At 36.1% G+C, this 24,405-nt stretch overlaps 1 protein-coding gene across 4 annotated transcripts; it reads right to left on the bottom strand.

Annotated features, from left to right (window-relative positions):
* Nucleotides 1-1,092: 1,092 nt before the first annotated feature.
* Nucleotides 1,093-24,185, bottom strand: LOC144449154 (uncharacterized). Of its 4 annotated transcripts, XM_078139624.1 has the most exons (30): nucleotides 23,962-24,185; nucleotides 22,210-22,329; nucleotides 20,575-20,925; nucleotides 20,346-20,456; nucleotides 18,980-19,099; nucleotides 16,122-16,232; nucleotides 15,591-15,707; nucleotides 15,165-15,275; nucleotides 14,932-15,048; nucleotides 14,537-14,650; nucleotides 13,985-14,098; nucleotides 13,603-13,716; nucleotides 13,065-13,178; nucleotides 11,880-12,011; nucleotides 10,955-11,068; nucleotides 10,547-10,660; nucleotides 9,934-10,047; nucleotides 9,550-9,669; nucleotides 9,000-9,113; nucleotides 8,648-8,770; nucleotides 8,140-8,250; nucleotides 7,285-7,401; nucleotides 6,574-6,687; nucleotides 5,640-5,777; nucleotides 5,088-5,204; nucleotides 4,610-4,729; nucleotides 3,750-3,863; nucleotides 2,742-2,855; nucleotides 2,012-2,125; nucleotides 1,093-1,369 (listed from the first exon to the last, which is right to left on the bottom strand). In XM_078139624.1, exons 1-30 carry the CDS (start codon nucleotides 24,032-24,034, stop codon nucleotides 1,263-1,265), a joined length of 3,684 nt encoding a protein of 1,227 aa, XP_077995750.1. In that variant the 5' UTR covers nucleotides 24,035-24,185; the 3' UTR covers nucleotides 1,093-1,262. The 4 variants fall into 4 exon arrangements, with proteins under 4 accessions (XP_077995750.1, XP_077995751.1, XP_077995752.1 ...); XM_078139625.1 differs by lacking the exon at nucleotides 10,547-10,660; XM_078139626.1 differs by lacking the exon at nucleotides 11,880-12,011.
* Nucleotides 24,186-24,405: the final 220 nt, after the last annotated feature.

Raw genomic sequence — 24,405 nt, 5'->3', positions numbered from 1 at the left:
AATACACCCAGCGTTACATTACAAGGGTTATACTTGCCTTGTCTTTTACAAATTGATAATATATATGTTTTATTCAAATTAAAGAGTAATAAACAATGATTGAAAAATTTACATATCAGTACTAAATACACTTCAATAACCACACCTTGAACCAATATCCAAATATGGGTATATTCTATCTTATGACTGCGTAATGAAACATCAAATCCTTCAAAACTATTATTGTACCATTTCTCACAAGTTGGAAATTAATAACACTGTTTTCAAGGAAATAAGTGACTGAAATATACATCGCTGAAAGTTGCTTACGGTTTTAAAAAGATTTTTAAAATATATCATATATGTATAATCTATTGCTAAACGTACATGCGTACTGAAACAGACAAAAATTGTAACATATTGAATTTCATAACAATATCACGGTAACGTTGTCTATAATCAAACTAACGTAATTACTGAAACTAAGATAAATACGTACGTACGTACACACACACACATACATACATACATACATACATACATACATACATACACACACATACACACACATACATACATACACACACATACGTACGTACGTACGTACATACATGCATGTATGCATACATACATACATACATACATACATACATACATACATACGTACGTACGTACATACATACGTATACACGCACATTTGAGGCCACACCCATTCTCATCAATTTAACACAGGTTCAAAAAACCCATAAAAGAGATTCCTACATGTAATGATGTATGGCAACCATTAATAGCAGTGTCAACGACATGAATGTAGTCCATATGACAGACTTGTCTGTACAGCAAGGAATATAGATGCCTTATAACTTTAAATACAACGGCGAAAGTGTTTTACGTGTACATACATACATACATACATACATACATACATACATACATACATACATACATACATGTACATACATACATACATACATACATGTTACACACACACACGCACGCACGCACGCACGCACACACACATATACATACATACATACATACATACATACATACATACATACATACATACATACATACATACATACATACATACATACCATTTTCAGTTCTAGAATAAATTTATCTTTGATCTTTGATAGGTATTCATTTAGGCTCAACAAGGTGTATTGGTACTAGAGATAACATGTCTTCAGTTCAACTTCGGAACGAAACAGAAAAAAATTCCGACGTTACCACACTTTGAAATTGTGTGGTAAAGATATTATTATGAATGTCGCTCAGTGTTACCTAACACACATTAATATATATGGGGCTCCAACAACACACAGGATAGAAAGTAAAATTTGCATATTCGGTAGGACGGTAGAACTTCCGGCTTTAACGCTTAGGGCTGTGAAGAAAATATAAACAGGAATTTAGTAATTCACGCAAAATATCATCTTTAACAACTTTTGCCCATCGGAATTGTTTGATTTGAAATAGTTTATAAATTTATGCAACTGTTACTCATTTTGAAAATTGCCATAAACCAACAAATGATGATAATAATGTTAAAAGATGCGTTAACATTATAGGACAGACAGACAGACAGACAGACAGACATACATACAGACAGACAGAGACAGACAGACAGACAGACAGACAGACAGACGGACGGACGGGTGATGGGTGGACAGACAGGCATACACAGATAGACAGACAGACACAGACAAACAAACAGACAGACAGACAGATAGACACAAACAGGCAGACAGACATACACACACATACATACATACATACATACATACATACATACATACTGCCATACACACACAAACATACATACATACATACATACATACATACTGCCATACACACACAAACATACATACATACATACATACATACATACATACATACATACATACATACATACATACATACATACATACATACATGCATACATACATACATACATACATACATACTCATGCACGCAGACAGACAGACAGACAGACAGACAGACAGACGCAATATAACCCAATGTTACCTTCTTCACACGACAGTCCAGTGTATTCTGTATCACAAATACACAGATAACTATTTCTCCTATCAAAACATGTACCGCCATTTTTACATGGGTCGTCTGCACAGTCATCTATATCTACGAATACAAAAATTTAAAATACTACCAATGACACCGATATTTAACAATTCATCTAAAATATACTTCGTAATTATTAAAGCCCTCACATGGCACCTGTCTATACATTTAAGATAGCTTTTGTTATTTTCGCCCATAAAAATAAACCAAACTTTTACTTGAAATAGATTTATCCTTCTAGCCCACTGCTAATCGTCAATGTCACAGTGTACACTGACTTGATGTCCGTATATAAACATTCATGAATAAGGCACGTGCTAGATTTCTTGTTTGTCAACAAATTCTACATTATTTTGTGGGATATTGATATGATTGGATCGATAGACAACCATAAATTGTTCAACAAGTACAACAATATCATAAATATATTAAAATATAAAAAAAATCCAGGACAACAATAATATGAAAAAAATCATTCTAATTACACCTACTGTGCTATTTTTCAGACTAAAATAGCGTCTTTTATGTTATTTTAGTAATTTTGGGAAACATAAGGTGTTAACGACCTTTGACATCTGTATACGTTGTTTTATCATGTAAAGTAAGGGGTAGAATGAACCATGCAGTCAAATAAAAATACATCCGATGACGTCACCACACCACAACACGACCTTACCTGTACTGCATGTTGTATCAGTGAATCCAGACGCACATGCGCAGAAAAATCCACCAGAGCGGTGATAACACTGTGCCCCATTTAAACATGGGTTGGTCTGACATGGATCGATTTCTAGAAACATGAAATGTAATAGATATCGTGACCTTTATTCTCATTGGATAGCAATGACCATGGTTTGTAGGACTCACAGGGGGACAGGGATATATGTAAATATTGCTACATTTATAAAATAACACAAACAAGTTGACGATACCAGTAAAAAGTGTACATACTGATATTCAAATTACTAAAGGTCTATAATTAGATCCCATCAATTTTGTAAAAATGATTCATTTGTCTGCAGATATGTTTCTCAATGCCAATTATATTAAAACAGTCATTATACATCGACACAACCCTTTATCTTTAACAAATGACATCCCTTTTACGTGCCAAAATTTTGAAAACTGATATCCTGTCAGAAACCAAATACACGTATCTGACAATTACACATATATTTTGTATTCGGTGTAATCACTCTTAATTCGCTTACTCTTACTTTGTTTTCAAAAACATCAGAATTTTTAAAAAAAATTTATTTGTGTGTTTTTAAATCTAACCGATTATTTTAATTCATTTTTTTTGTAATTAGTCATAATCAATATATTATTTTCTAAAACGGCTACATTCCATTTCATCCCATCCCAGGAACTCTAACAAGTAGTTCAGTATAAATATAACAAGTTCAGGGAAAGTAACTAGAATTTTGACGCTCATCATCATTCAGTATAAGGAAGAACGATTAACAATTTTTTTATAAAGCGAAATTATTGAGTTGTAGTTTTTTTTTCTAGAGTGTGTATTCTGTTCTTTCATCACAGATTAGGATGGCTATGTATATAACGTTTGAACAACTGTGGCGATTAAAACGTCACAAGGCTGCATTGTTAGTATCGATGACAAAAGAATATCATATCTGAGCTTAAAACAATTTGTGTATTGCTGCAAAATAGGACCTGAACTGACCTGAGCTACAGGTTAATCCTGTGAAACCTGGAGGACATGCGCAGTAAAAGCCATCGGGGACTGGGTAACATGTTGCGTTATTTGCACAAGGATCACTTTCACATACGTTTGTGGCTGTATTGAACAGAAAATGAAAACATACATACATAATTAAATATACCCGCAATAACAACATCACCTTAATATGAACACCGATATGTAAAGAAAATTAGTAGGCGAAAAATGATTAAATTTTGATATCATTGGAAAAAGGGATTATTCATGAATTAAATGAGTGTTTTCCACCTCCGTGTTATAGATAGTATTATATAGCATTGTAATATAACTAACCAGTCTATCTTTAGTATTTCATCTCAGTCAATATTCTATTCATTTGACAAATGTGATTAACAGCGCCACCAATCGCCAAAAGGGATTGGCATTACATCAGTTTGTGATTCTCATAAGCACATGCTGTGAAACCGATAGTTATTGTACAGGTCAGAGGCTATTTGCTGTTTTTATTTGGACGCTTTTGGGAAACCCGTCCGTAATTTTGTTCGAGGCGCAGCTTATATTTTAACAGCTCACAAGATGGGGACAGTATCATTGAAATTGTTAACGAAAATGTGGACAGTTTCATTCATGGTTAGTGAGTTTGCAGACACTTTCTTAGTGCTAAAGGTGTCCTGTTAACTGAAAAAGTGATCATTAAATGAAGTTGATGAGAGCACAGTTGAAACAACGTGGATGAGTCGCGCGCACCAACAGCATAAACCACAGGCTTATTTACGGCACTGTCCGGTATTCATTGCTTCAGTAGATATAGGTGCACTGGCTTGTAAGAATGAGTCGGGGAGAGGAGTATAACTACAACTTACGTTGATCACAGTGTCGACCAATCCACAGCTTAGGACAGTGACATATATAACTAGTACTCGTATGGTAGCACGTACCACCATGCTGACATGGATTACCAGTGGTACATAAACCAGACTCAACTAAAAAACAACAACAAAGACAGCATTGAGATTGTTATTCAGTTCATTTCATAACCGATCAACAAAAGGTAATTCTGAATCTTTCACTGTATGTGATGAGGAACAGTTTATATCATTATATGGTAGTTTTCAATCGATACGAAATGCTCTAATTCAAAGAACTGAAAATAATAAAAATTGAAAGCAAATGTTATAACTGTTAGAAAATGATCATATTTTCATATAATATAATTGTGTTTTCCTATTTATAATATAAGCTATAGGCAAACAAAATTCACATCATCTAAGACAAAAACCAATTCTAAGCTCAATTTTGTTGTCATTTGGTAATGGCTAAACGTTTTAAAAAAACTCTCACCTTGTTCACAATTCTGTCCCATCCATCCAGTCATACATGCACATGTATAAAATGGATAATCATCCGTCGAAAAACAGTCTCCACCATTTAAACAGGGGCTTGTTGTGCAAAGATTTTCTATTCAGGATATGATGAAACGATACCAGATAAGTTCAGTATGCTTTTATATTTTGGAAAATCAAAATTCTTTAGAAAATACTTAAAGTACTACATGAATTTACATCATAGGTGTATAGGCATACTGAGGTAAACATATGTTACAAACACGAAAGTGGTATCTGAAATGTTCGACAGTAGCCTGGTGTATACGTATATATATGCTGAATTCACATCTAGTCAGATGCCAGTAAAGAGGTTCATAAGGTGATATGCTGCTTAAACAGTGTTGATAATTGGTTCTGCTGCATCTAAATGGTTAGAATTTTACTGAGAGCATCGTCGTAAACCACAGCCTCTTTTACAGCACCGTCCTAGACGCACCGATTTTCGATGTACCATGGCCACAGGAGACAGATAAGCTCTGGTTTGTGAGAATGACCGAGAGTAACCTACCTCCTTCTCTGACCTGACACAAATTACCAATCCACCCATCTAAACATTGGCAGATGAAATAACTATCATCCTCCGGGGTATGGCATACACCGTCATTTTGACACGGGACACTGGAGCAGGGTTTGTCTGGATCTATAACTAAGAACAATACACAAACTAACAATCATAAAATTCGATGTTAAGTATTATAGGATATGTTTAGTACATTCAAATTCACCTGGAAAGACACTTCAGGGCAACAAAATGATAAATATTCGGATTCGGGTTGTTGTGTGTCGTCATTGTGATAAAAATTACATGTTGATATATTTCCTCTCATTTCAATAGCTCTCTGTCAGATTGTCCTAACCTTACGAAGTTATGTAGGTAGCCAAATATATTCACTTCGCAGAGTATAGCAAGTTTGAAATAATCTACATTTAGTCTTGGAAACTGGAACAACACATTTTCAGGTTTTTTTTTAAATCTTATTTGTCCAGACTGTTTACAACACTGTGATTCATCTCTCACTGGACTAGTCGTGTCGTACGAACTTTAATATTATAACTTTAAGTAACCATTACCGATTTTGTAATTTTAAGGCACAACTTGTGACCATAATGCCTTTGAGTGACGGTAGTATTCGTTCTTTACTAAAGTATTATGAATTAATATATCTGGGGTTATAAAGTTTTATTCATTTATGCGTGATGATGGAGAAATTGTGAACCTAGTATTTCAAGCTAACCAATACATGAGGTACCTACAGTGTACATTGTGTTGTCACTTTGTTTAAGGCACCTTTTACAATCCTACAGAGGGCATAATTCATGACAAACATTTCAACATGAGGTACTCGTATACTCTCAACCATTCCCTGCAACTTTGTAGCCGTATGAAATTTATAAAATTGATAGATAAGTTCAACATGAAAGAAGCAACTTCTACAACTTACCATTTTCACAGTGGGTACCATGGTAACCGTCTGGACAATCACACAGATAGTAGTGTGAAAATGATTGACATTCACCGCCATTTCGACATGGGTCACTCTCACATGGACTTACCTCTGCAAAATTAATAGTAATCTTGTTTGGACACATTATCACCCTCTAAGAGCACCATCTGAAGGTGGTATACATCCTAGCACAGACAAGGGAAAAGATTTTTCCTGTATCTGTGACTCTAGCACCATCTCAAGATGGTACATCCTAGCACAGAGAAGGAAAATATCTTTCTCGTGTCTATGACTCTAGCACTATCTCAAGGTGGTACATACTAGCACAGACGACAAGGAAATGATATTTTCCTTGTATACCACATCTTGTATTCTATGGCTCCAGTGATACTCAAAACAACTTTCAAAGTACCCCACATAATTTATTTTTTTCACCACGAACACATGTATATTGTGTTTGTTTATTGCATAATGGAGATGATGTATATCCATGAAATAACTCTCCTGAACCTAACGTTAATGTAAATGTCTTTATTTCTTGAAGTGGCCATGGCGTTCCGTTTAATCAAATGAATATAACAAGTCTTGCAATGTTTTCCAACAACAGAAACTTCAGAAGAAACTAGGATCAAACACCATTTACGTTGTTTTACCCGCATTATGCTATTCTTACAATATAGATTTATAGTCAGTAAATATCAAGCTTACCTATTTCACATCTTTTACCAGTGAATCTCGGCAGGCATTGACAATGAAAATCTATGTTATCAAATATGTAACATGTAGCACCATTAACGCATGGATCGCTGTAACATGGGTTTGTAGCTGTAATGACAAAACAGCGACACATGGAAGTTACATCATGATAGAGTTAGCATTAGTGGTGTACAATATTCGAAATCACATACATATTGTCTAGACGATATCCGTGGTTCTGGATCTCTAAACCTCGCTTCGCCTCAACGTCAGATTATGACCAAAAGTTGTTCCTGCATGAGTAAGCAGCCAACGAACGTCCATCAATACAAGACTATACGGAACTAGGAAAGACTTATATCGTTCTTTTAGAGGGTCTTGATCAAGAAGTTAGGGTGTTTCTTAGCAATTTTTCATGAGTACGACCGCTATAAGCTAACTTTAGGAAATTTGCTATTACCTTAATATTGATAGTAACGTTAGTTTGAAAAGACGATACATTTAATAAATGCAATACGAGAAGATTGAAGTGGTCCGACGAGAAAAGGTCTATATTAAGCATAGTGAGAAGAACGTTACGGCATCTTGCGAGAATTTGTAAATTCTTTATGACATTTTGTTACGTAAAAGCTAGGTAAAGTAGAAGGCTGAGATCCGCGTTTCAAATTAAATTGATCTGATAACATTATGTACTATGTACAACATAATCAAAGAATCACAGTCACTTGTGAGCTAATATTCTCTTCAGGGATAATACACAATATTAAGGACAATGTTGTTTACGAATATTCCAAATATACCGTCACCGGTGTGTGCAATGAAAAAGAATTTTTGAAAGTATAGAGTACGTGTAGTAGTGTGACTTACATATCTCACAGTTCGTCCCTTTCCACTGAGCAGTACATTTACAAGCATATCGTGTCTCGTCATCGAAGCATGTCCCATCGTTCGCACAAGGGTTACTACCACACGGATCAACTGAAAGGAGGAGAAAATAGTATATTCGACAAAATAATGATATGTTGCCGTGTTTTAACATGTAATTAGTATTAGTGACACGAGAAGTAATATTATAAAATCCCTTCCATTCGCTATTATCAATATTCAAACATTTCGATTTTCCCGTCGTGTAATGATAACAGCACAACCTGCTACATACTTAGTATCAATATGCTAAAATTTATTGCTAGGTAATAATTCAAACCATGCCAGTTTTACTATTGTCCACTCTTCAAGTAAGGTACTTCTTTATTAGTGACACACATAGGGAGATCAACTTTGAAATTATTCTGCTTACGCCACTGGGTTGAATACTTGCAGAACAGCTGCCCAACCTCGTGAATACCAACAATCAAAGTTGTATGTATAAGCTTACCACTTTGACAATGCTCTCCAGTCCATCCAGTAAGACACTGACAAGATATTTCACCTGATAGCGATGACGTCAGTTGACACATACCACCATTGCGACACGGATTACTGTTGCAAGGATCGAACTCTGTAAAAATGAATGTTGTATATTATGCATACGTATATGCTATGTCTTGATCGACATAAGAACTTACTGTATGTTGTAGTCACGTACGCATGTCACGATCAACTATTCATACAACCCTAATATGTGTTGATAAACATTTCTTATAAGTCTCTCTGAGTGGTAATGCTGAAGACTTACATATATCGCGGAATTCAATGCTACCATGGTCATGGTTTTCTGACCTACGTACCTGTTTCACAGTTGATACCAGTCCAGCCTTCTTTACAGATACATAAATAATAGTTCACGAATGATGTACACGTAGCTTCGTTTAAACAAGGGTTGCTGTCACACCAATAGATAACTGTTTAGAGAAAATCAGAAACCTCTAAATGACCAGACTTTTTCTTCGAAATACTGCAGTTTGTGCTACATTGCCACGTGATTAGTACATGTCAATAATAGTACGAGTGTGTACAAAACATCATTAATTAGGTAATTAATTAGGGCCAACATAAAAATTGTAGTTTTTTATTTACAAATCACCACTTACAAAGGTAGAAAAAAAATCTGAAGATTATAGTTTAGATTTTGTTACAAAACAGCGACAATTACATCTGATTCATTAAATGTATGTATGTCTGTCCATGTATGTATGTATGTATGTATGTATGTATGTATGTATGTATGTATGTATGTATGTATGTATGCATGTGAAGAATGTATGCATGCATGCATGTGAAGTATATGATGTCTATCGTGAATGTTGGTTTTTAGAGTTAAGGGTTATGCTTTCTTACTTTCTTCGCAGTATGTGCCAGTCTTTCCCAGTGGACATATACAGGTAAATGACTCCAAAGTAGTCAAAGGTACACAGGTTCCGCCTCCGTAACAAGGAGATGGGTTACAAGGATCGATCACTGGAATTATAATTTCAAAATAAGCATTAAGTTAACATAATCAAGATATCACATTCATTAGTATTCTGAAAAGATGTGTCCATAAGTAAACTATTTTTCAACGAGGTGTGATTTTGAAGCGATATATGGCCCAGCCAATTGTTGGCACAAAATATTCACAGGACTACTGACACTGTACGCCATTACATTTTTCTCAATCAAGCGTTTAGCCCAGCTATGTCGAAATTAGTTGAGCGAGAGTTTAAGTTTACATAATTCACTTACCTATATTGCACAATGGACCACCCCAGCCAAGTGGGCAGGTACAACTGAAGGAATCATCAACTGCTGTACAGATGCCGCCATTTTGACAAGTAACCGTAAAGCATAGATCCGAAACTGAAGAATGCAAGTAAATGTTATTACGTTGGTATAATCTACAACATGCTGGTATCATTTATGACACCAGTTGACTGGTATAAATGTCAACCTAATATGGCAAAAGCAATTTTAAAATGAAACTTATCGACATTTAAATTATTATTCAGATCTTTCTTTTTCTCTTGGTTGAGTCAACCTTTTACGAAAATGATTTCCATAGCAACGTTAACACCTAAGGAGCACACTTCTAGGATATTCAAATGTTACTGTAAGATTCAAATTCTTTCATTCAGCGACGAAGATATGTTTACGACCCTCAACATTGCATTCATATCACATTCATGTCTTTTTCCACACCAAAATGCTGGATGGTATGGCAATATTAACATTTATTCCATTTATTATCAAGGATCTTGGATGGCGTGGATTGTTGTTTTTTCCATCCTTCCTTCTATATATCCAGTAAAATGGCACAATTATCACAATTAGGGAGAAAATGAACCAATTCTAAGGATACCTTGTTGACAGTTAATCCCTTTCCATTCAGGGGGGCACTGACAATTATAGGAATTTCCACCTTGACTTGAACACGTTCCACCGTACATGCAGGGATTGGGATCGCAGGTATAATCTGGTCAAAAATAATAAGTTACAAATCATAGAAATACGTAGGAAGTAATAAAGTTGAAAATGATGAGAAATAATCATGGTTTAAAGAATTGGTAGAAATACTAGGGTAACTAAAACACTTTGGAAACACAACATTGACTGATGAATACTAGGGTAAGTTAAACATATTGGAGCCACAACGTAAACGTTCAGGGGGAGATCAGAGGGAAACAATATCGAAGCAACTTATTGGACTTGTCATGTACGAAAAATAAACTTACTGTTTTTAGACCGTACATTTATGGCCGATACTTACATGTTTCGCAATGTGATCCAGTCCATAGTTCGGTACAAACACATGCATATGTCAGAATGTCGTCAATGCACATGCCACCATTCAGACAAGGATTGCTGTCACATGGTCTGTAATCTAAAGACACATAAGCACACACTTAGTAAATGGTGAACTTTGTGTTAATTATCACATTATTATGTAGATCTCATGTATATATACTCAAGACAGGTACATCGTTGTCATCATCATCATCATCATCATCATCATCATGCATAAGAATACATAACGCATTATACCAAGCACCACCTGAAGGACAGTCGAGCAGGCTACCATGCCAAGACGTGGACTAAATACAGCCCATTTGAAGTTACCATTCCCCGGTTTTGTCTGGTACGACCACGCAGAAACCAAGAAACCAAAAAGAAACTGCACATGCTACACTTAAAGATAGCAAGATTGAATGAATACTAATTACTAAATGTGACATCATACAGACATCAAATGTAGAGGTCAAATCATTGGCGTATATGTGTCTGCCTCTAGTTCCAATGCGTTTAAATGGTTTATTTCATGATAGCCAAAATGTAACAAGAAATTTCGATCTTGCTCTCTTTTATAGTGTAGAATATGTTGGCAGGTCTTATTGGTTTCTGTGTGGGTTGTATGAAACACAGTCGGTGAACGGTAACGTGAAACGGGATGTAAAGTGATAGTAAAGTTTTAACATGGAGAATAAAACTGTCTTGCACTACTACACAAATGACAACTATGTATACGGAAAAGCTAATCTAATTTTCTACTTCACCAAGCTGTTGCACATACAGTCGCCATATTGGATTTCGAAGTATGACAATGACCTCGGCACACCATGAAGAAAATGTCATCCAACCTGTGTAATGAGCGTGTTACACACGGTGGATTTCAACGACGCCCGGGAAAGTCTTACCTTTCAACTGACAATTATTTCCAAAATATTCCTCCGTACAGTCACAAAAATATACTGAAGCATCTTGGTTAGCCGTTAATCGTGTGTGACATGATCCTCCATTAAGACAAGGCTGACTGCTACACACATTCACTACATATATAGCAAACGTACATTTATAAACCGTCATTCATATCAATTCACTTACCTTTTTATTTCATTATATCTAAAATCACAGCATATGGGGCGACTATAAATGTAGTCATTTCAGAAACAGTGGATGACAGGTGAATTTGCCATTCCAATCTTAGTCTATATGACTCTATTATAGGGAGGTGTCATTTTTGATAACATTTGTGTTCGTCTGATAGACTATAAGGTGGTAGCGGTGGAGGGGGGGGGGCATAGTTGTATATGTTTCACATGGAAAAAATTCATGAAACATGCGAACTGTTAGATCATCCTAAAAGAATACTCATGCAAATATCCTACCAGCTGTAAGAACTATTAAACATTATAATATCTCTCATAACTGGTAGTTAGTAAACATAATACTGCCGCCTAAAAGACCATGCATCATCAAGCATATATGATATTTCATCTCCAGTATTCAATGCATGTATTGTTTCAAATTTATTTTATTCTCCATTTTATATATATTTGCATATTTGACCAAAATGATAAATGGCCAAAACAACTATAACATATTCATATGTGATAATAATTTCGTTGATTTTGATTTTAAATAATTCATGTTTAAGCTTACAGTGGCCACACGGATGGCATAGGTATTTGTTTTAGATTTCTTAAATTCATGAAAGAACTCTACTATCATGCTTTCTTACTTGAAAAAAAAGTAAACAACATAGACCAATTCTGTGTTTGTGACTGAATAAACTGCAAAAAGCTACAAAATAAGTATCAAAACATAGTAGAGTTCTTTCATCAAATAAAAATAAATCCAAAATAAATACCCCATTTGTCATCCATATGGCCTCTTTAAGACTTACAACAAAAAAGTTGGAAAAGAAGACTTGATTTTGGAAATGTATTTAGTACTGAAGAATGTGGACGGCAGTTTTAAATGACCTTAACACTTAATTGAATATGAAGGACAATGCAACATGTCAACTTTATACAACAGAAAGAATCCCTTTTATATAATTTTACGTTTTAATTTTTTATATAAAATACATGTACACTTACAGATTGCGCAGTGTAGGCCAAGAAATCCACTATCACATTGGCAAGTATACGTATTTACATCACTAACGCACGTTCCTCCGTTCAGGCAAGGGGAAGAATCGCATGGATCTCTCTCTATCAAAATAATTGTGTGAGAAAAGAACATACCATTAGATGAAGATGGAAGTCACACACTATGAAGTATGCAATGTAATACACAATGCAACATGGAAAAGTCACACACAACGCAACATGGAAAGTCACATACAACGCAACATGGAAAGTCACACATAACGCAACATAGAAAGTCACACATAACGCAAATTGAAAAGTCACACATGCAATGTCACACAATGCAGCATGGGAAGTCACACCCAACGCAACACGCAACATAACATACAATGTGACAAGGAAAGCCACACACAACACAACATAGAAGGCCACACACACCACAGCAAGTCACACCACGGAGGTTGCAACATTTGAATCACCCAGAACTCAATATGGAAAGTCACATTACCAACAACAATAATTGTAAACATTGCTATTGTAAACTCACCTACTTCACAATGAATTCCCTCATATTGACTAGTACAAATACAACGATAGTATATCAATTCATTGATACATGTTGCACCATTTTGACAAGGATCACTATCACATAGATTCATTTCTGTAAAGAAGAAGTACAAACAAGTTCAACAATCTTTCACTTCAAAAGACTGTTGTAGCTAATGCTTTGGTGAATAACAAATTTGCTATTTTGATTTCAAAGGCACCAAAAAGCTGTCAGAAAATATCAGACATCTTTTACGTTTTCTCTGCATATTTGAGTCAGACTTGTTTGGCATAGTATTTGAGTTTTCTGTTTGACAATAAATGACAACCCTTTGCATTTCCCCCTTATATCATCATTTATACAAATGTATGTCCAAACTCACGTGTTTCACAGTGTGTCCCAGTGAAGCCTGCCTGACAAATACACTCATAGCCATCCATGCGTTGTAGACAAACACCGTTGTTTAAACACTGGACATTGATACATGGGTCGGCTCCTGTAAAAATGGGTGCGGAGGGGGTGACAAAGTTGATATACTTTCCTTAACTTCACTTCTTTTAGCAATACTGGAATGATATAGCCACATCAATGATTCACCTTGACCTCACTGAGATAAGGCGTTTAAGGTACACGACTGCATGTATGTTGTTCCAAGTACACTCTGACATTTAGTTTGTTTCACAGATGGTGCAACTTGCATTTTTTAAATACTTTTTATAATAAGATGTAGACGTGCAGTCTTTTTTATATATCTTCTTCAACTGTCACGGCTTGCTTAAAGTTCTTCTTATTTTGCTTCCCACCATACTGCTCTTTATCAAGCGTCATTTATAATCAAAGCAAACAGTATGAGGTCATTGGGTCACTGTTACGCAACTCATCTATACCATCAAATATGAGAAGATCATCGTCATATCATACCATGGATACTTACTGGTTTGACAATGTATTCCAGTCCACTGAGAGGTACATGTACAGGTATATCTAACTACCATATTATTACACACGCCGTTATTTACGCAGGGATTACTAACACATGGGTCAGCCGCTAAAATCGTGATTAAAAATATATCACACAAAAACAAATCAATTCATTCACAAACTATCTAAGCTTATATAGGAAAAACAAAAGAATTTAATATATATTTTGAATTTCTCGTCCTAAAGTTTAAATGAAGCTTAAAGCTTCTTAGTAAGATTATACATGATGTACCCGAGGTGCAAGTTATTGACTTATGGACACAAACAGCGGCCAAGAGTATTTCATTGTTATGTTTGACACGGATGGTATATAGTGAATATTTTAGTTTATGTAGTTGGTGTACTTACGTTGTAAACACGTAGGGCCAGTCCAACCAGTGTTACATTGACAAACAAATGCGTCATAATTTTCCTGTGGATAACATACTCCATTGGCACATGGATTGCTATAGCAGGGATTTAAAGCTACAACAAATGCAAATCAATATATTAACATTTTTACTTGCACTACCGGAAACTTAATTCAGTTCAGCATATTTATGCAGATACAAATAGAGGAGTGTCAATATACATATACTTACAAACCATACATGTTGGTCCAGTCCATCGTACAGGGCACATGCAGGTGAAGCCATTTTCAGAGTTTTCACACGTCCCATCGTTTTGACACGGATTAGAAAAACAGTGATTGGCTGCAGCAGAATATAAACAGATTCAGATGTTTCATACTATCCGTATAATATCAGTAGTTTGTTAAATACAAAACGAATCCCAATATCAATATTTGAATAATAATGCAAACGACATGAGAAACAACAACAATAACTACAACCACAACGATAATTATAATAACAATGATGAAAATAACAACAGCAATGGCATAATAAAACGAGATTGAGAGAGTGGTCGTTGTATACGATTTATTTTTTTAGTCTGCATTAACACAAGCCGAACTAAACATTCTGTACTTAATTATCAGTGCATTACTCTTATTTTGATTCAATTACCTGTTTCACAGTTACTTCCAATGAAACCATCAACACACGAACATGAATATCTAACAGCGAAGTTTGAACAGCTGCCTCCGTTCTGACAAGGGTTACTCGAACAAGGATTTACTTCTTCTGAACAGATAGACAAAATCAAATTATGGTAGATATTGACCATGCACACACTCTGTCTCTGTGTGTGTGCATTTGTCTGTCTGTCTGTCTGTCTGTCTGTCTGCCTGTCTGTCTGTGACAATGTTATATATATGTTTAATGACTGGTTGAGAGCTATTTCATTAGTAAACAAGGTCTTTGGACTAATATTGCGATCGCCACAGTGGTTTTTTGGTATCAAATCTATTATTTGTAACTTTTAAAAAATAAAAATGATAGAGTTTGCATCGTTCTCCAGTTACAAATAAGGAATATGACAGCTTCTATGTAGTTGCGGTTATGGCTATGGCTATGGTTGTCTGTGCAATGTTGTATGGAGATCGTCTCCTTAGCAAAAGTCTATACATGTTTTGGTAGAATCTTATCTTCCATTACCTGTTTGACAGTTAGTACCAGTGTAACCATAGAGACAAGTACATGTATAGTATGTACCATAGTCTGTACAAAGCCCACCATTTTGGCAAGGTTCAATACCACATGGGTTAACTGAATAAACAGAGAGGGAAATGAAGATTTACAAAGAGACGCAGACGTATTTATGCTACTGTAAGAGTTAGGCAGAGAGAACACAGTGTAGTTGTTGATCGTTTACATGAGTATTAACCATAACCGAGGATTATATGGTCATGGAAAAATACTGAATCAACAACACTGCAACCAAAACAAAACAAAACTGGGATTTACAAATACGTAAGTAATCACAGTTTGAAATCCTTCGCCCATGGATTGAACGAATGATTATGGGTATTTATACAGAATAATGCCACTCCTATAAATATGCGATCACACTGATGTTCATCGAATATGTAACTACAAGAGTGTCAAGTTGACAGAAACGGGGGCGTACTGCTATCCTAATGGTTAAACTTGAGTACTTTACAAATACAATTGCTCAACATTGAAATCAATACAAAAACGACACAGCAAGACATGATTGATGGCAATCAGTTTAACAAACACTATATATTATACCTAGCATTGTTTGACATAGGGGACCAATCCAAGCTGGTCGACAGTAACAGCTGTAGTATCTGATGTCATCATTGACGTTCTCACATATGCCATTGTTATGGCAGGGATTACTGTCACAGGGGTTTGTAGATGACGGTATGGCTAGAAAGAGAAGAGTAGTCACTGAACGGATGATATCAGTGATGTTGAATGACAGAAAGATCACAGCAAACAACGCTGACATGCGTGACCATAGCAACAAGTTACATAAAGCGTGCACACAATCGGCGGAAGAAAGGTATTGCGCAGCTTAAACACACACACACAGGTGCACAACATAACAATACACGTCCAAACGGTGCCACTGAACAAAACGTGTTATTGGACGTTATGTGCTAAATAAATACCAGTACGAGCATGTGTTCAAATACATCAGAAGTCATGTTATGCTAACAAAGTAAACATTAGTAAAGCATAAGCACACACTTTCATTGCCTCGCGCTAAGTGCCAGAGACAAACTTAATCTTGCTAATTCGGCCACAAATTAACGACGACAGAATTAGAAGCCTGTCTATCTGTTGATAATCTAATTTGTGACTATAAGATACTCCTTCTTTTCATTATGCGACGTCATTGGGCAAGGTTTGAACCATTAAGGTGTACAAGTCTACCCGGTTGTATAAATGGGTACTTGGTAGGATAGAAGTTGCTAGGTGAAAGACTTCAATGAGATGAGTTCAATGGCAACATGGATGCTGTCCAGGAAATCGAGAATAAAGAAAGTGTTGTATAGTCTGTGCAATGGGTAAGAATTGTACAAAGATTTGAACACATTGCGGGGGAAAGAGCTTGCCAAAATATTTGCATTATTGTAATGTTTAATATATATACCCGATTCACAATATTGTCCGTAAAAGTGTTGTGAACAGAGACATGCATAAGAATCCCCTGCGCTCTGACATACACCGCCATTTTGACAGAAGTTGTTAACACACGAGTCCATCGCTGCAGGAGTGAGAAGAAAAACAGACAAAAAATACGAATGTATTCGTTGTTTACAGAGTTTATGATTGGAGCAGATATACACATAAATTGATGAAAGCAATGATGATAAATAACAAGTACTGAAGGTATATTTTCAAACTAAAGTCCAGTAAAATTACTTCTTTAGTGACTTTACGTAAACTATACATTTTTATATTTCACAATTGCATAGTTGTGAAGTTGGAAAGGTAAATCCCACAGATTTATGTTGTATAAGTCAGCAAATTGAGTGCGTTGAACTGGAGGTGGTGGGATATGGTATTTATTTTAGTTAAAAGTTAGACATCAACTTCATTTGCCCTTAGTACTTATATGTAATAATAAACAGATTCGCACTGCATCAGATATTTATTTTCAGTACAGGAAAACCAAATCCAACGGTTTGAATCTTCACAGACAAATACCTTCCTGGCAGAGGGCTCCACTCCAACCAGTTGCACAAAAACAGGAATAGTATATAACTGTACCATCGACATTCTGACATGATCCACCGTTATTGCAAGGGTTACTGGTACATGGATTAAGATAATCCATCATAGCTTTGATAAAGGATTAGCATAGTCAAAGAACAGAATGGATAATAGTAAGAGAACAAGAATGAGAGAAAACAGAAAAGAGATTTGTTAATGAAGGCTTATAAAGGACCGAATGCTATATACCAAGTAACATTCACAGCAGTGTACAAAGTTTACATTGAATCGTCGTAGTGAACCACAGCCTCTTTTACGGCACCGTCTATGACGCAAGGTCAAGAGGTTACGTCAGCGGAAAAATATGCTTAGGCTTGCGAGAATGAAATTGAATGAAAGATAATTTTCAATGAAGTATTAGCAAAATTACGAGTTGTGACCATTTGAATACCAACACTGTATATATTTGGATGAATATTAACTCAAAAGTTCTCGATTTTCCAATTTAGTAATAACTATGTTTATCAGAAGATTCTGACCCACCTCGTTATTCGTGTGTGTTCGTCTTTCATTTGAAAAACAAGAACTTGTGTAACAGTACAAATTGAAGTATATTCTTATAGATAACATATTGTGTTGAATTGCCTTTTATCTTCAAATAATTAGACATCAAATGTGTTATCATTTGATGTATGTACATTTCAAACATCATATTCGTATGGATGGATGTGTAGTTTAGAAAATATGTGTTTACAGCTGGATGTTAATGCTTATAACAGAAAACATGTAATATACAGGATAGGTAAGACAGATATAAATCTACTCACCTGTTTCACAATTGTCACCTGTCCATGAACTTTGACAGGAACATGTATACATATTGGTGTTGGACACCCTGTTACATGTGCCGTCATTCAGACAGGGTAACGACAAGCAAGGATCGATGGCTGTAAGGGAAGGAAGACAGACAGACAGACAGACAGACAGACAGACAGACAGACAGACAGACAGACAGACAGACGGGTGGGTGGGTGGATGGGTAGGGGGATGGGTGGACAGACAGACGGTAAGAGGGATGGACGGACGGAGGGATGGGTGGACAGAACCACAAGGAAAAGAAGAAGATAGAAAAGAAATGAAAACAAAATGTTAGGCTCTTATTATATTATTCTCCGTCTATATCTGAAAAAAATGTCATCCATGCAGTAGGTAGCATGACAGAGTTTTGCACGGTGTTGTAAGTTCTTAGCCAAAGAATTAACGAATGATTAGGAGGGGGACTTTGTCACAATGACGTGTGTAGTCACGTGGTCATGAATGATAGTCAGCTTACTTGTAGTTGTACATAAGACCAACATGCAGCTTTCAATAAATTATCATTACATAGAATTTTTGCATACAAGGATTGTGTCGTTTAGGGGTTCTAAAGATACATGCGCGCACACACGTAGGAAACCTGGTCACCATCCCAATACACCAATCACGTGCACAGTTCATTGCAACATACCGATCTCATCACAGTCTGTCCCTGTCCATTCTGTGGGACATCTACATAAATACTGAGCACCGTCCTGTACACACGTGCCGTTGTTTTCACATGGACTACTGTCACATGGATTGCTTGCTATAACAACGGCTAAGGGGTAAAATATAAATTTATTCATAATAAATCGTGAACAGTGTTGAATAGTCGAACTTTCAAATTTTGGAGTGGCTCAACGTAGAGGTTAACGGTGGAGTAGAATGGAGTGGTGGGGAGGCGAGGGAGGGGAGAAGAGAGGGGAGGGGAGGAGGAATGAAGCGTGAAGTGAAGTGGAGAGGTGGGGAGTGGAGTGGAGAGATGGGGATTAGTGAAGTGGAGAGGTGGGGAGGAGAGGAGAGGAGTGGAGTGGAGTGGAGTGGAGTGGAGTGGAGTGGAGTGGAGTGGAGAGGAGAGGTGGGAGGAGGGAAGGGGAGTGGAGTGGAGTGGAGTGGAGAGGAAAGGTGGGGAGGAGAGGAGTGGAGTGGAGTGAAGTGGAGTGGAGTGGAGAGGAAAAGGGTGTGTTTCGACAGCGCAGATTATAGTGGACCTTATACTAGAGAAATTGGGAGGGAGAAAAGTATATAAGACCGCAATAGTCGTATAGGTGTATTGTTTTTTTCACGAATGAATTAAAAACGATGTAATTTCCAAAGAGGTAACTTTCTACACACCTGTCTCACATCTGGAACCAGTCCATTCCGACAAACAATTACAGCCGTAGACAAGATAAAAGTTATCACATGTACCACCATTCATACAGGGATTGCTGATACATGGATTACCTGAAATGAAATCGACTACTAAGAATACGAAGATAATAACACAAAAAGATCACAGGCCAAAAGTGTTCAAATATTTCCTCGTATTTCACAACTTGAAGATGAATCAACCATATATTACCTGATACGTATTGGATATGCCATCCCGAATCAGTGATGCTATTGTCGGCTATGAATACCAGCCATATTTGGTCGTTGTAAAAACTTAGTGCTGGTGGCAAACTAGTCCCAGTCAACGCAAAAGTACCCTCTTGCTCGATATCGGCAGTCGGACCAGTACCGATGAATAAAAAGTCTTTGCTTGTTTCAACTTGAAAGGCAGTGAACGTCAGACGTATTTCGGGTTCACCGTCAAGATTTGGCACTTTGATGAAGTAGTAACAGATACTTCTGTTGTCATAGTTACTGGGATAATTCGGTGAGGTTAATGTCCCGGATGAAAGGTGAAAATTGGCTGAACATAATGATACATCTGTTGAGAATTTATGAAAATAAAGAACAATTTTATTAATCCAAATATACGATATATTTGTAGGCACATAGTAATATTTTTATGTAGAAAGCATGGTGAAAAATGCTGACGTAAGGTCGAGCTTAACATTCATTTTGTGCCGGCAGTAAGTTGAACATCTGGTGGGTGGAAAAAACGACAACCTATAATTGTGATATTTTGAATACATTATAAAGTGTCATTACCGCGTTGCGTTTTTATTTTTAACAGCATGATGAATCATCATATAAAAAGGTTATATTTAGATATTGAATAAAAATAATAATATGTATTGCTCTTAAAGGTAACGGGCCAAAATCGCACATATACAAATACGAGCAAAATATGAACGTTTACAGCATTCAAAGAGATAAGACAAAATATACAAACAAATTGATTTATAAGTTACATACATTCTTTTCTTAGCCTGAATGATTTGTGCATAAAAAGCTTCCAAAATTATTATTGCGGAGTTCTTATTGCAAGACATGAGAGAATACAATTAGTCTATAGTAGGTTGTCGTTAGGACCACTTCAGTAAGTATTTTCGATTCCCCTTAGATTGTGGTATATGGGGACAAACCTAAATGAAATGAGGTTCATCTTTAATATCTTTGGACGTGGTAATTTTAAAGAAATGGTCTTCAAAATTGATGCCCAGTGCCCTCCTCACCTGCCAGTTAAAGGCCAGAACTCTTCAAAACGCTAACGCCCTATGTAATTTTTGTCTATATTTAAAGTGAACTAGTCTTCGCGTATAAACGTAAGCTTGAAATTTCGCTGAAGACGGATTTTCTTCCTTAGAACACGTTTCTGACCACCAGTTTTGTTTATCTATACACGTATATCATTTTCTGTGGCCATGAATCGGCAGAGGAAAGCATCGAAGTCACCATGAGTCGCCCAAGATTCCCTGTCGTCGATTGCAACTGACAGATCGTAACTATTTCTAGCTGCTCTGTTTTGACCAATTGCTGATGTAAACTTGATCATTAGGTATGTATTACTCTACGATAGCCCCTATGACATCGACTTTAATACACTAGCTATCAATATTTCACATATTTCTGTCTATCGCAGCCCATGTGACATACCAAATATCAGATATTCACAATTCTGTCCATGGTAACCCCTATGAAATTGATTCACCAGTTATCTGGTGTTCACAATTATGTCCATGGTAGCCCCTATAACATTAACTTACCAGTTATCTGTTGTTCACAATTCCGCCCATAGTAGCCCTATATGCATATAACATTAACTTACCAGTTATCTGTTGTTCACAATTCTGCCCATAGTAGCCTCTGTGACATTGACAAATGTAGCCGTAGTTGTTGGCTGCTAAAACACAGCTACCTCCAACTTGGCACGGGTTTGGAAAACATGCTAAAATATCAATAGATGAGTAACGTGAAAACATAAAACATATTTGCCAATTACAACAATACCGTATATGTGATTGATATCACTGCATGTCATGTATACCGGAAAGGAAAATATCATCCATTCTAACAACAAATACTGTCAGTTATGCACAATGGATTTCATCATATTAGATGCTAAAACATATCTGTACTCAGAATGAAATTCATAGAACCACTATCTCCGCATGTACATACATACATACATACATACATACATACATACATACATACATACATACATACATACATACATACATACATACATACATACATACATACATACATACATACATACATACATACATACATACATACATACATACATACATACATACATACATACATACATACATACATACATACATACATACATACATACATACATACATACATACATACATACATACATGCATGCATGCATGCATGTATGTATGCATGTATGTATGTATGTATGTATGTATGTATGTATGTATGTATGTACATGCGGAGATAGTGCATGCACGCACGCACGCACGCACGCACGCACGCACGCACGCACGCACGCACGCACACACACACACACACATACATACATACATACATACATACATACATACATACATGTACATGCATGCATACATACACTGACACAATATGCGGTTGCTCAATACAGTCATCGTACAATAATTCTATATATATATATATATATATAGTAACACAATATTCAATATATGACGTGACATGCCTTTTGATATGCCCGGATTAGATTTCCGGGTAATTTTCCAGACGGCTCGGAAACATTTCAACATATTTACCGTCTTTATCATAATTATGCATTGCAACATAACATAATAACAAAGTTAGGTTTTTGGAATTCAATATAGAGATATGTGTATACCAATATAGAAGTTTTTACATCATAACTGGTATGAATAGGTCATGTCAATCGTCTATGAACGCCCCATTCCTTGAAAATAAGGGGGGGGGGATAATGAAATAAACGAAATGTAATATCGGTGACGCAAAATGGGCGTCAATTGAGAAATCCTAGGGCGATATAACCAAATGGCATTCTATACTCGGCGACAGCAGAATACGATAAATTATCGGGGGGCCTCCGAGAATCCGACAAACAACCAGAAAATACGAATGTAGGCTACAGCATGATAGCGAAATAGTTATAAATTAAATTCTAACGTATAAATATTTAATAGTGTTGTACAGTTCCTGTTGTGTAAAAAATGTTTAGCGCATGTCATATTACATATATAACTACGGGTCTATACATCAGTATGATATTTAAATTCAGGTTAAATTCCAATGCTTCAAAGCCATGATAACTAGAATTTTATTTATCTGAAAAATAAACAAGTCGATAAAGAAGCAAACGTGCGTGGGAATAACGACCGGCAGAGGAAACATGAAAATATACAAGCGCATGCGCATAATATTGGTAGCATATACTTGTGTGCGTATTTGACCTGCGAGGAAAACACAATTATTCATGACCTATCATTGCCTGGAACAACCTGTTACTTGTTTTCACATTAAATTAGCATTATGAATTCTTAATCTAGTGAATAACGAGTTAGATATGGCAAATAATTTGACTAACCTTGTTGAGGTTCGATGGGGGACAGGTTGATGAATACTATTACTAATATCCGCAACAATCCAATTGTTGCCATGGTATTTCCATCATACCAGGACTACTCGGTAACGAAGCTACGGGTGTTACTGAAAACACGGTAAATGTGAATGAAATATGTGTTGCGACATAATGTATAGTGCCGAGACGATGATGGTTGCAGTTTCATCGAAGACCATGTTTACATTTGAGCATGCCCAGCTTTGTTGACATATTTGCATAACAATACGTTATTTAAAAATAGTGGAAGTGACTATTTTAGCTATCAGCTGCTCGACTCAAGGTTGACTCGATGCAATTTCATTTCATTCCGGAAATTGAAATATTAAAACCTTTTTAAGATGTAGGGCATACCATAATGTATGATCTAACCTGTATTGAACGGCGTTGCTAGGTAACGATAATGAACTA

The sequence above is a fragment of the Glandiceps talaboti genome, chromosome 18 (genome assembly GCF_964340395.1).
Source record: "Glandiceps talaboti chromosome 18, keGlaTala1.1, whole genome shotgun sequence".
In the NCBI taxonomy this organism is placed as follows: domain Eukaryota; kingdom Metazoa; phylum Hemichordata; class Enteropneusta; family Spengelidae; genus Glandiceps; species Glandiceps talaboti.
This window is presented reverse-complemented; position numbering and strand designations above follow the sequence as displayed.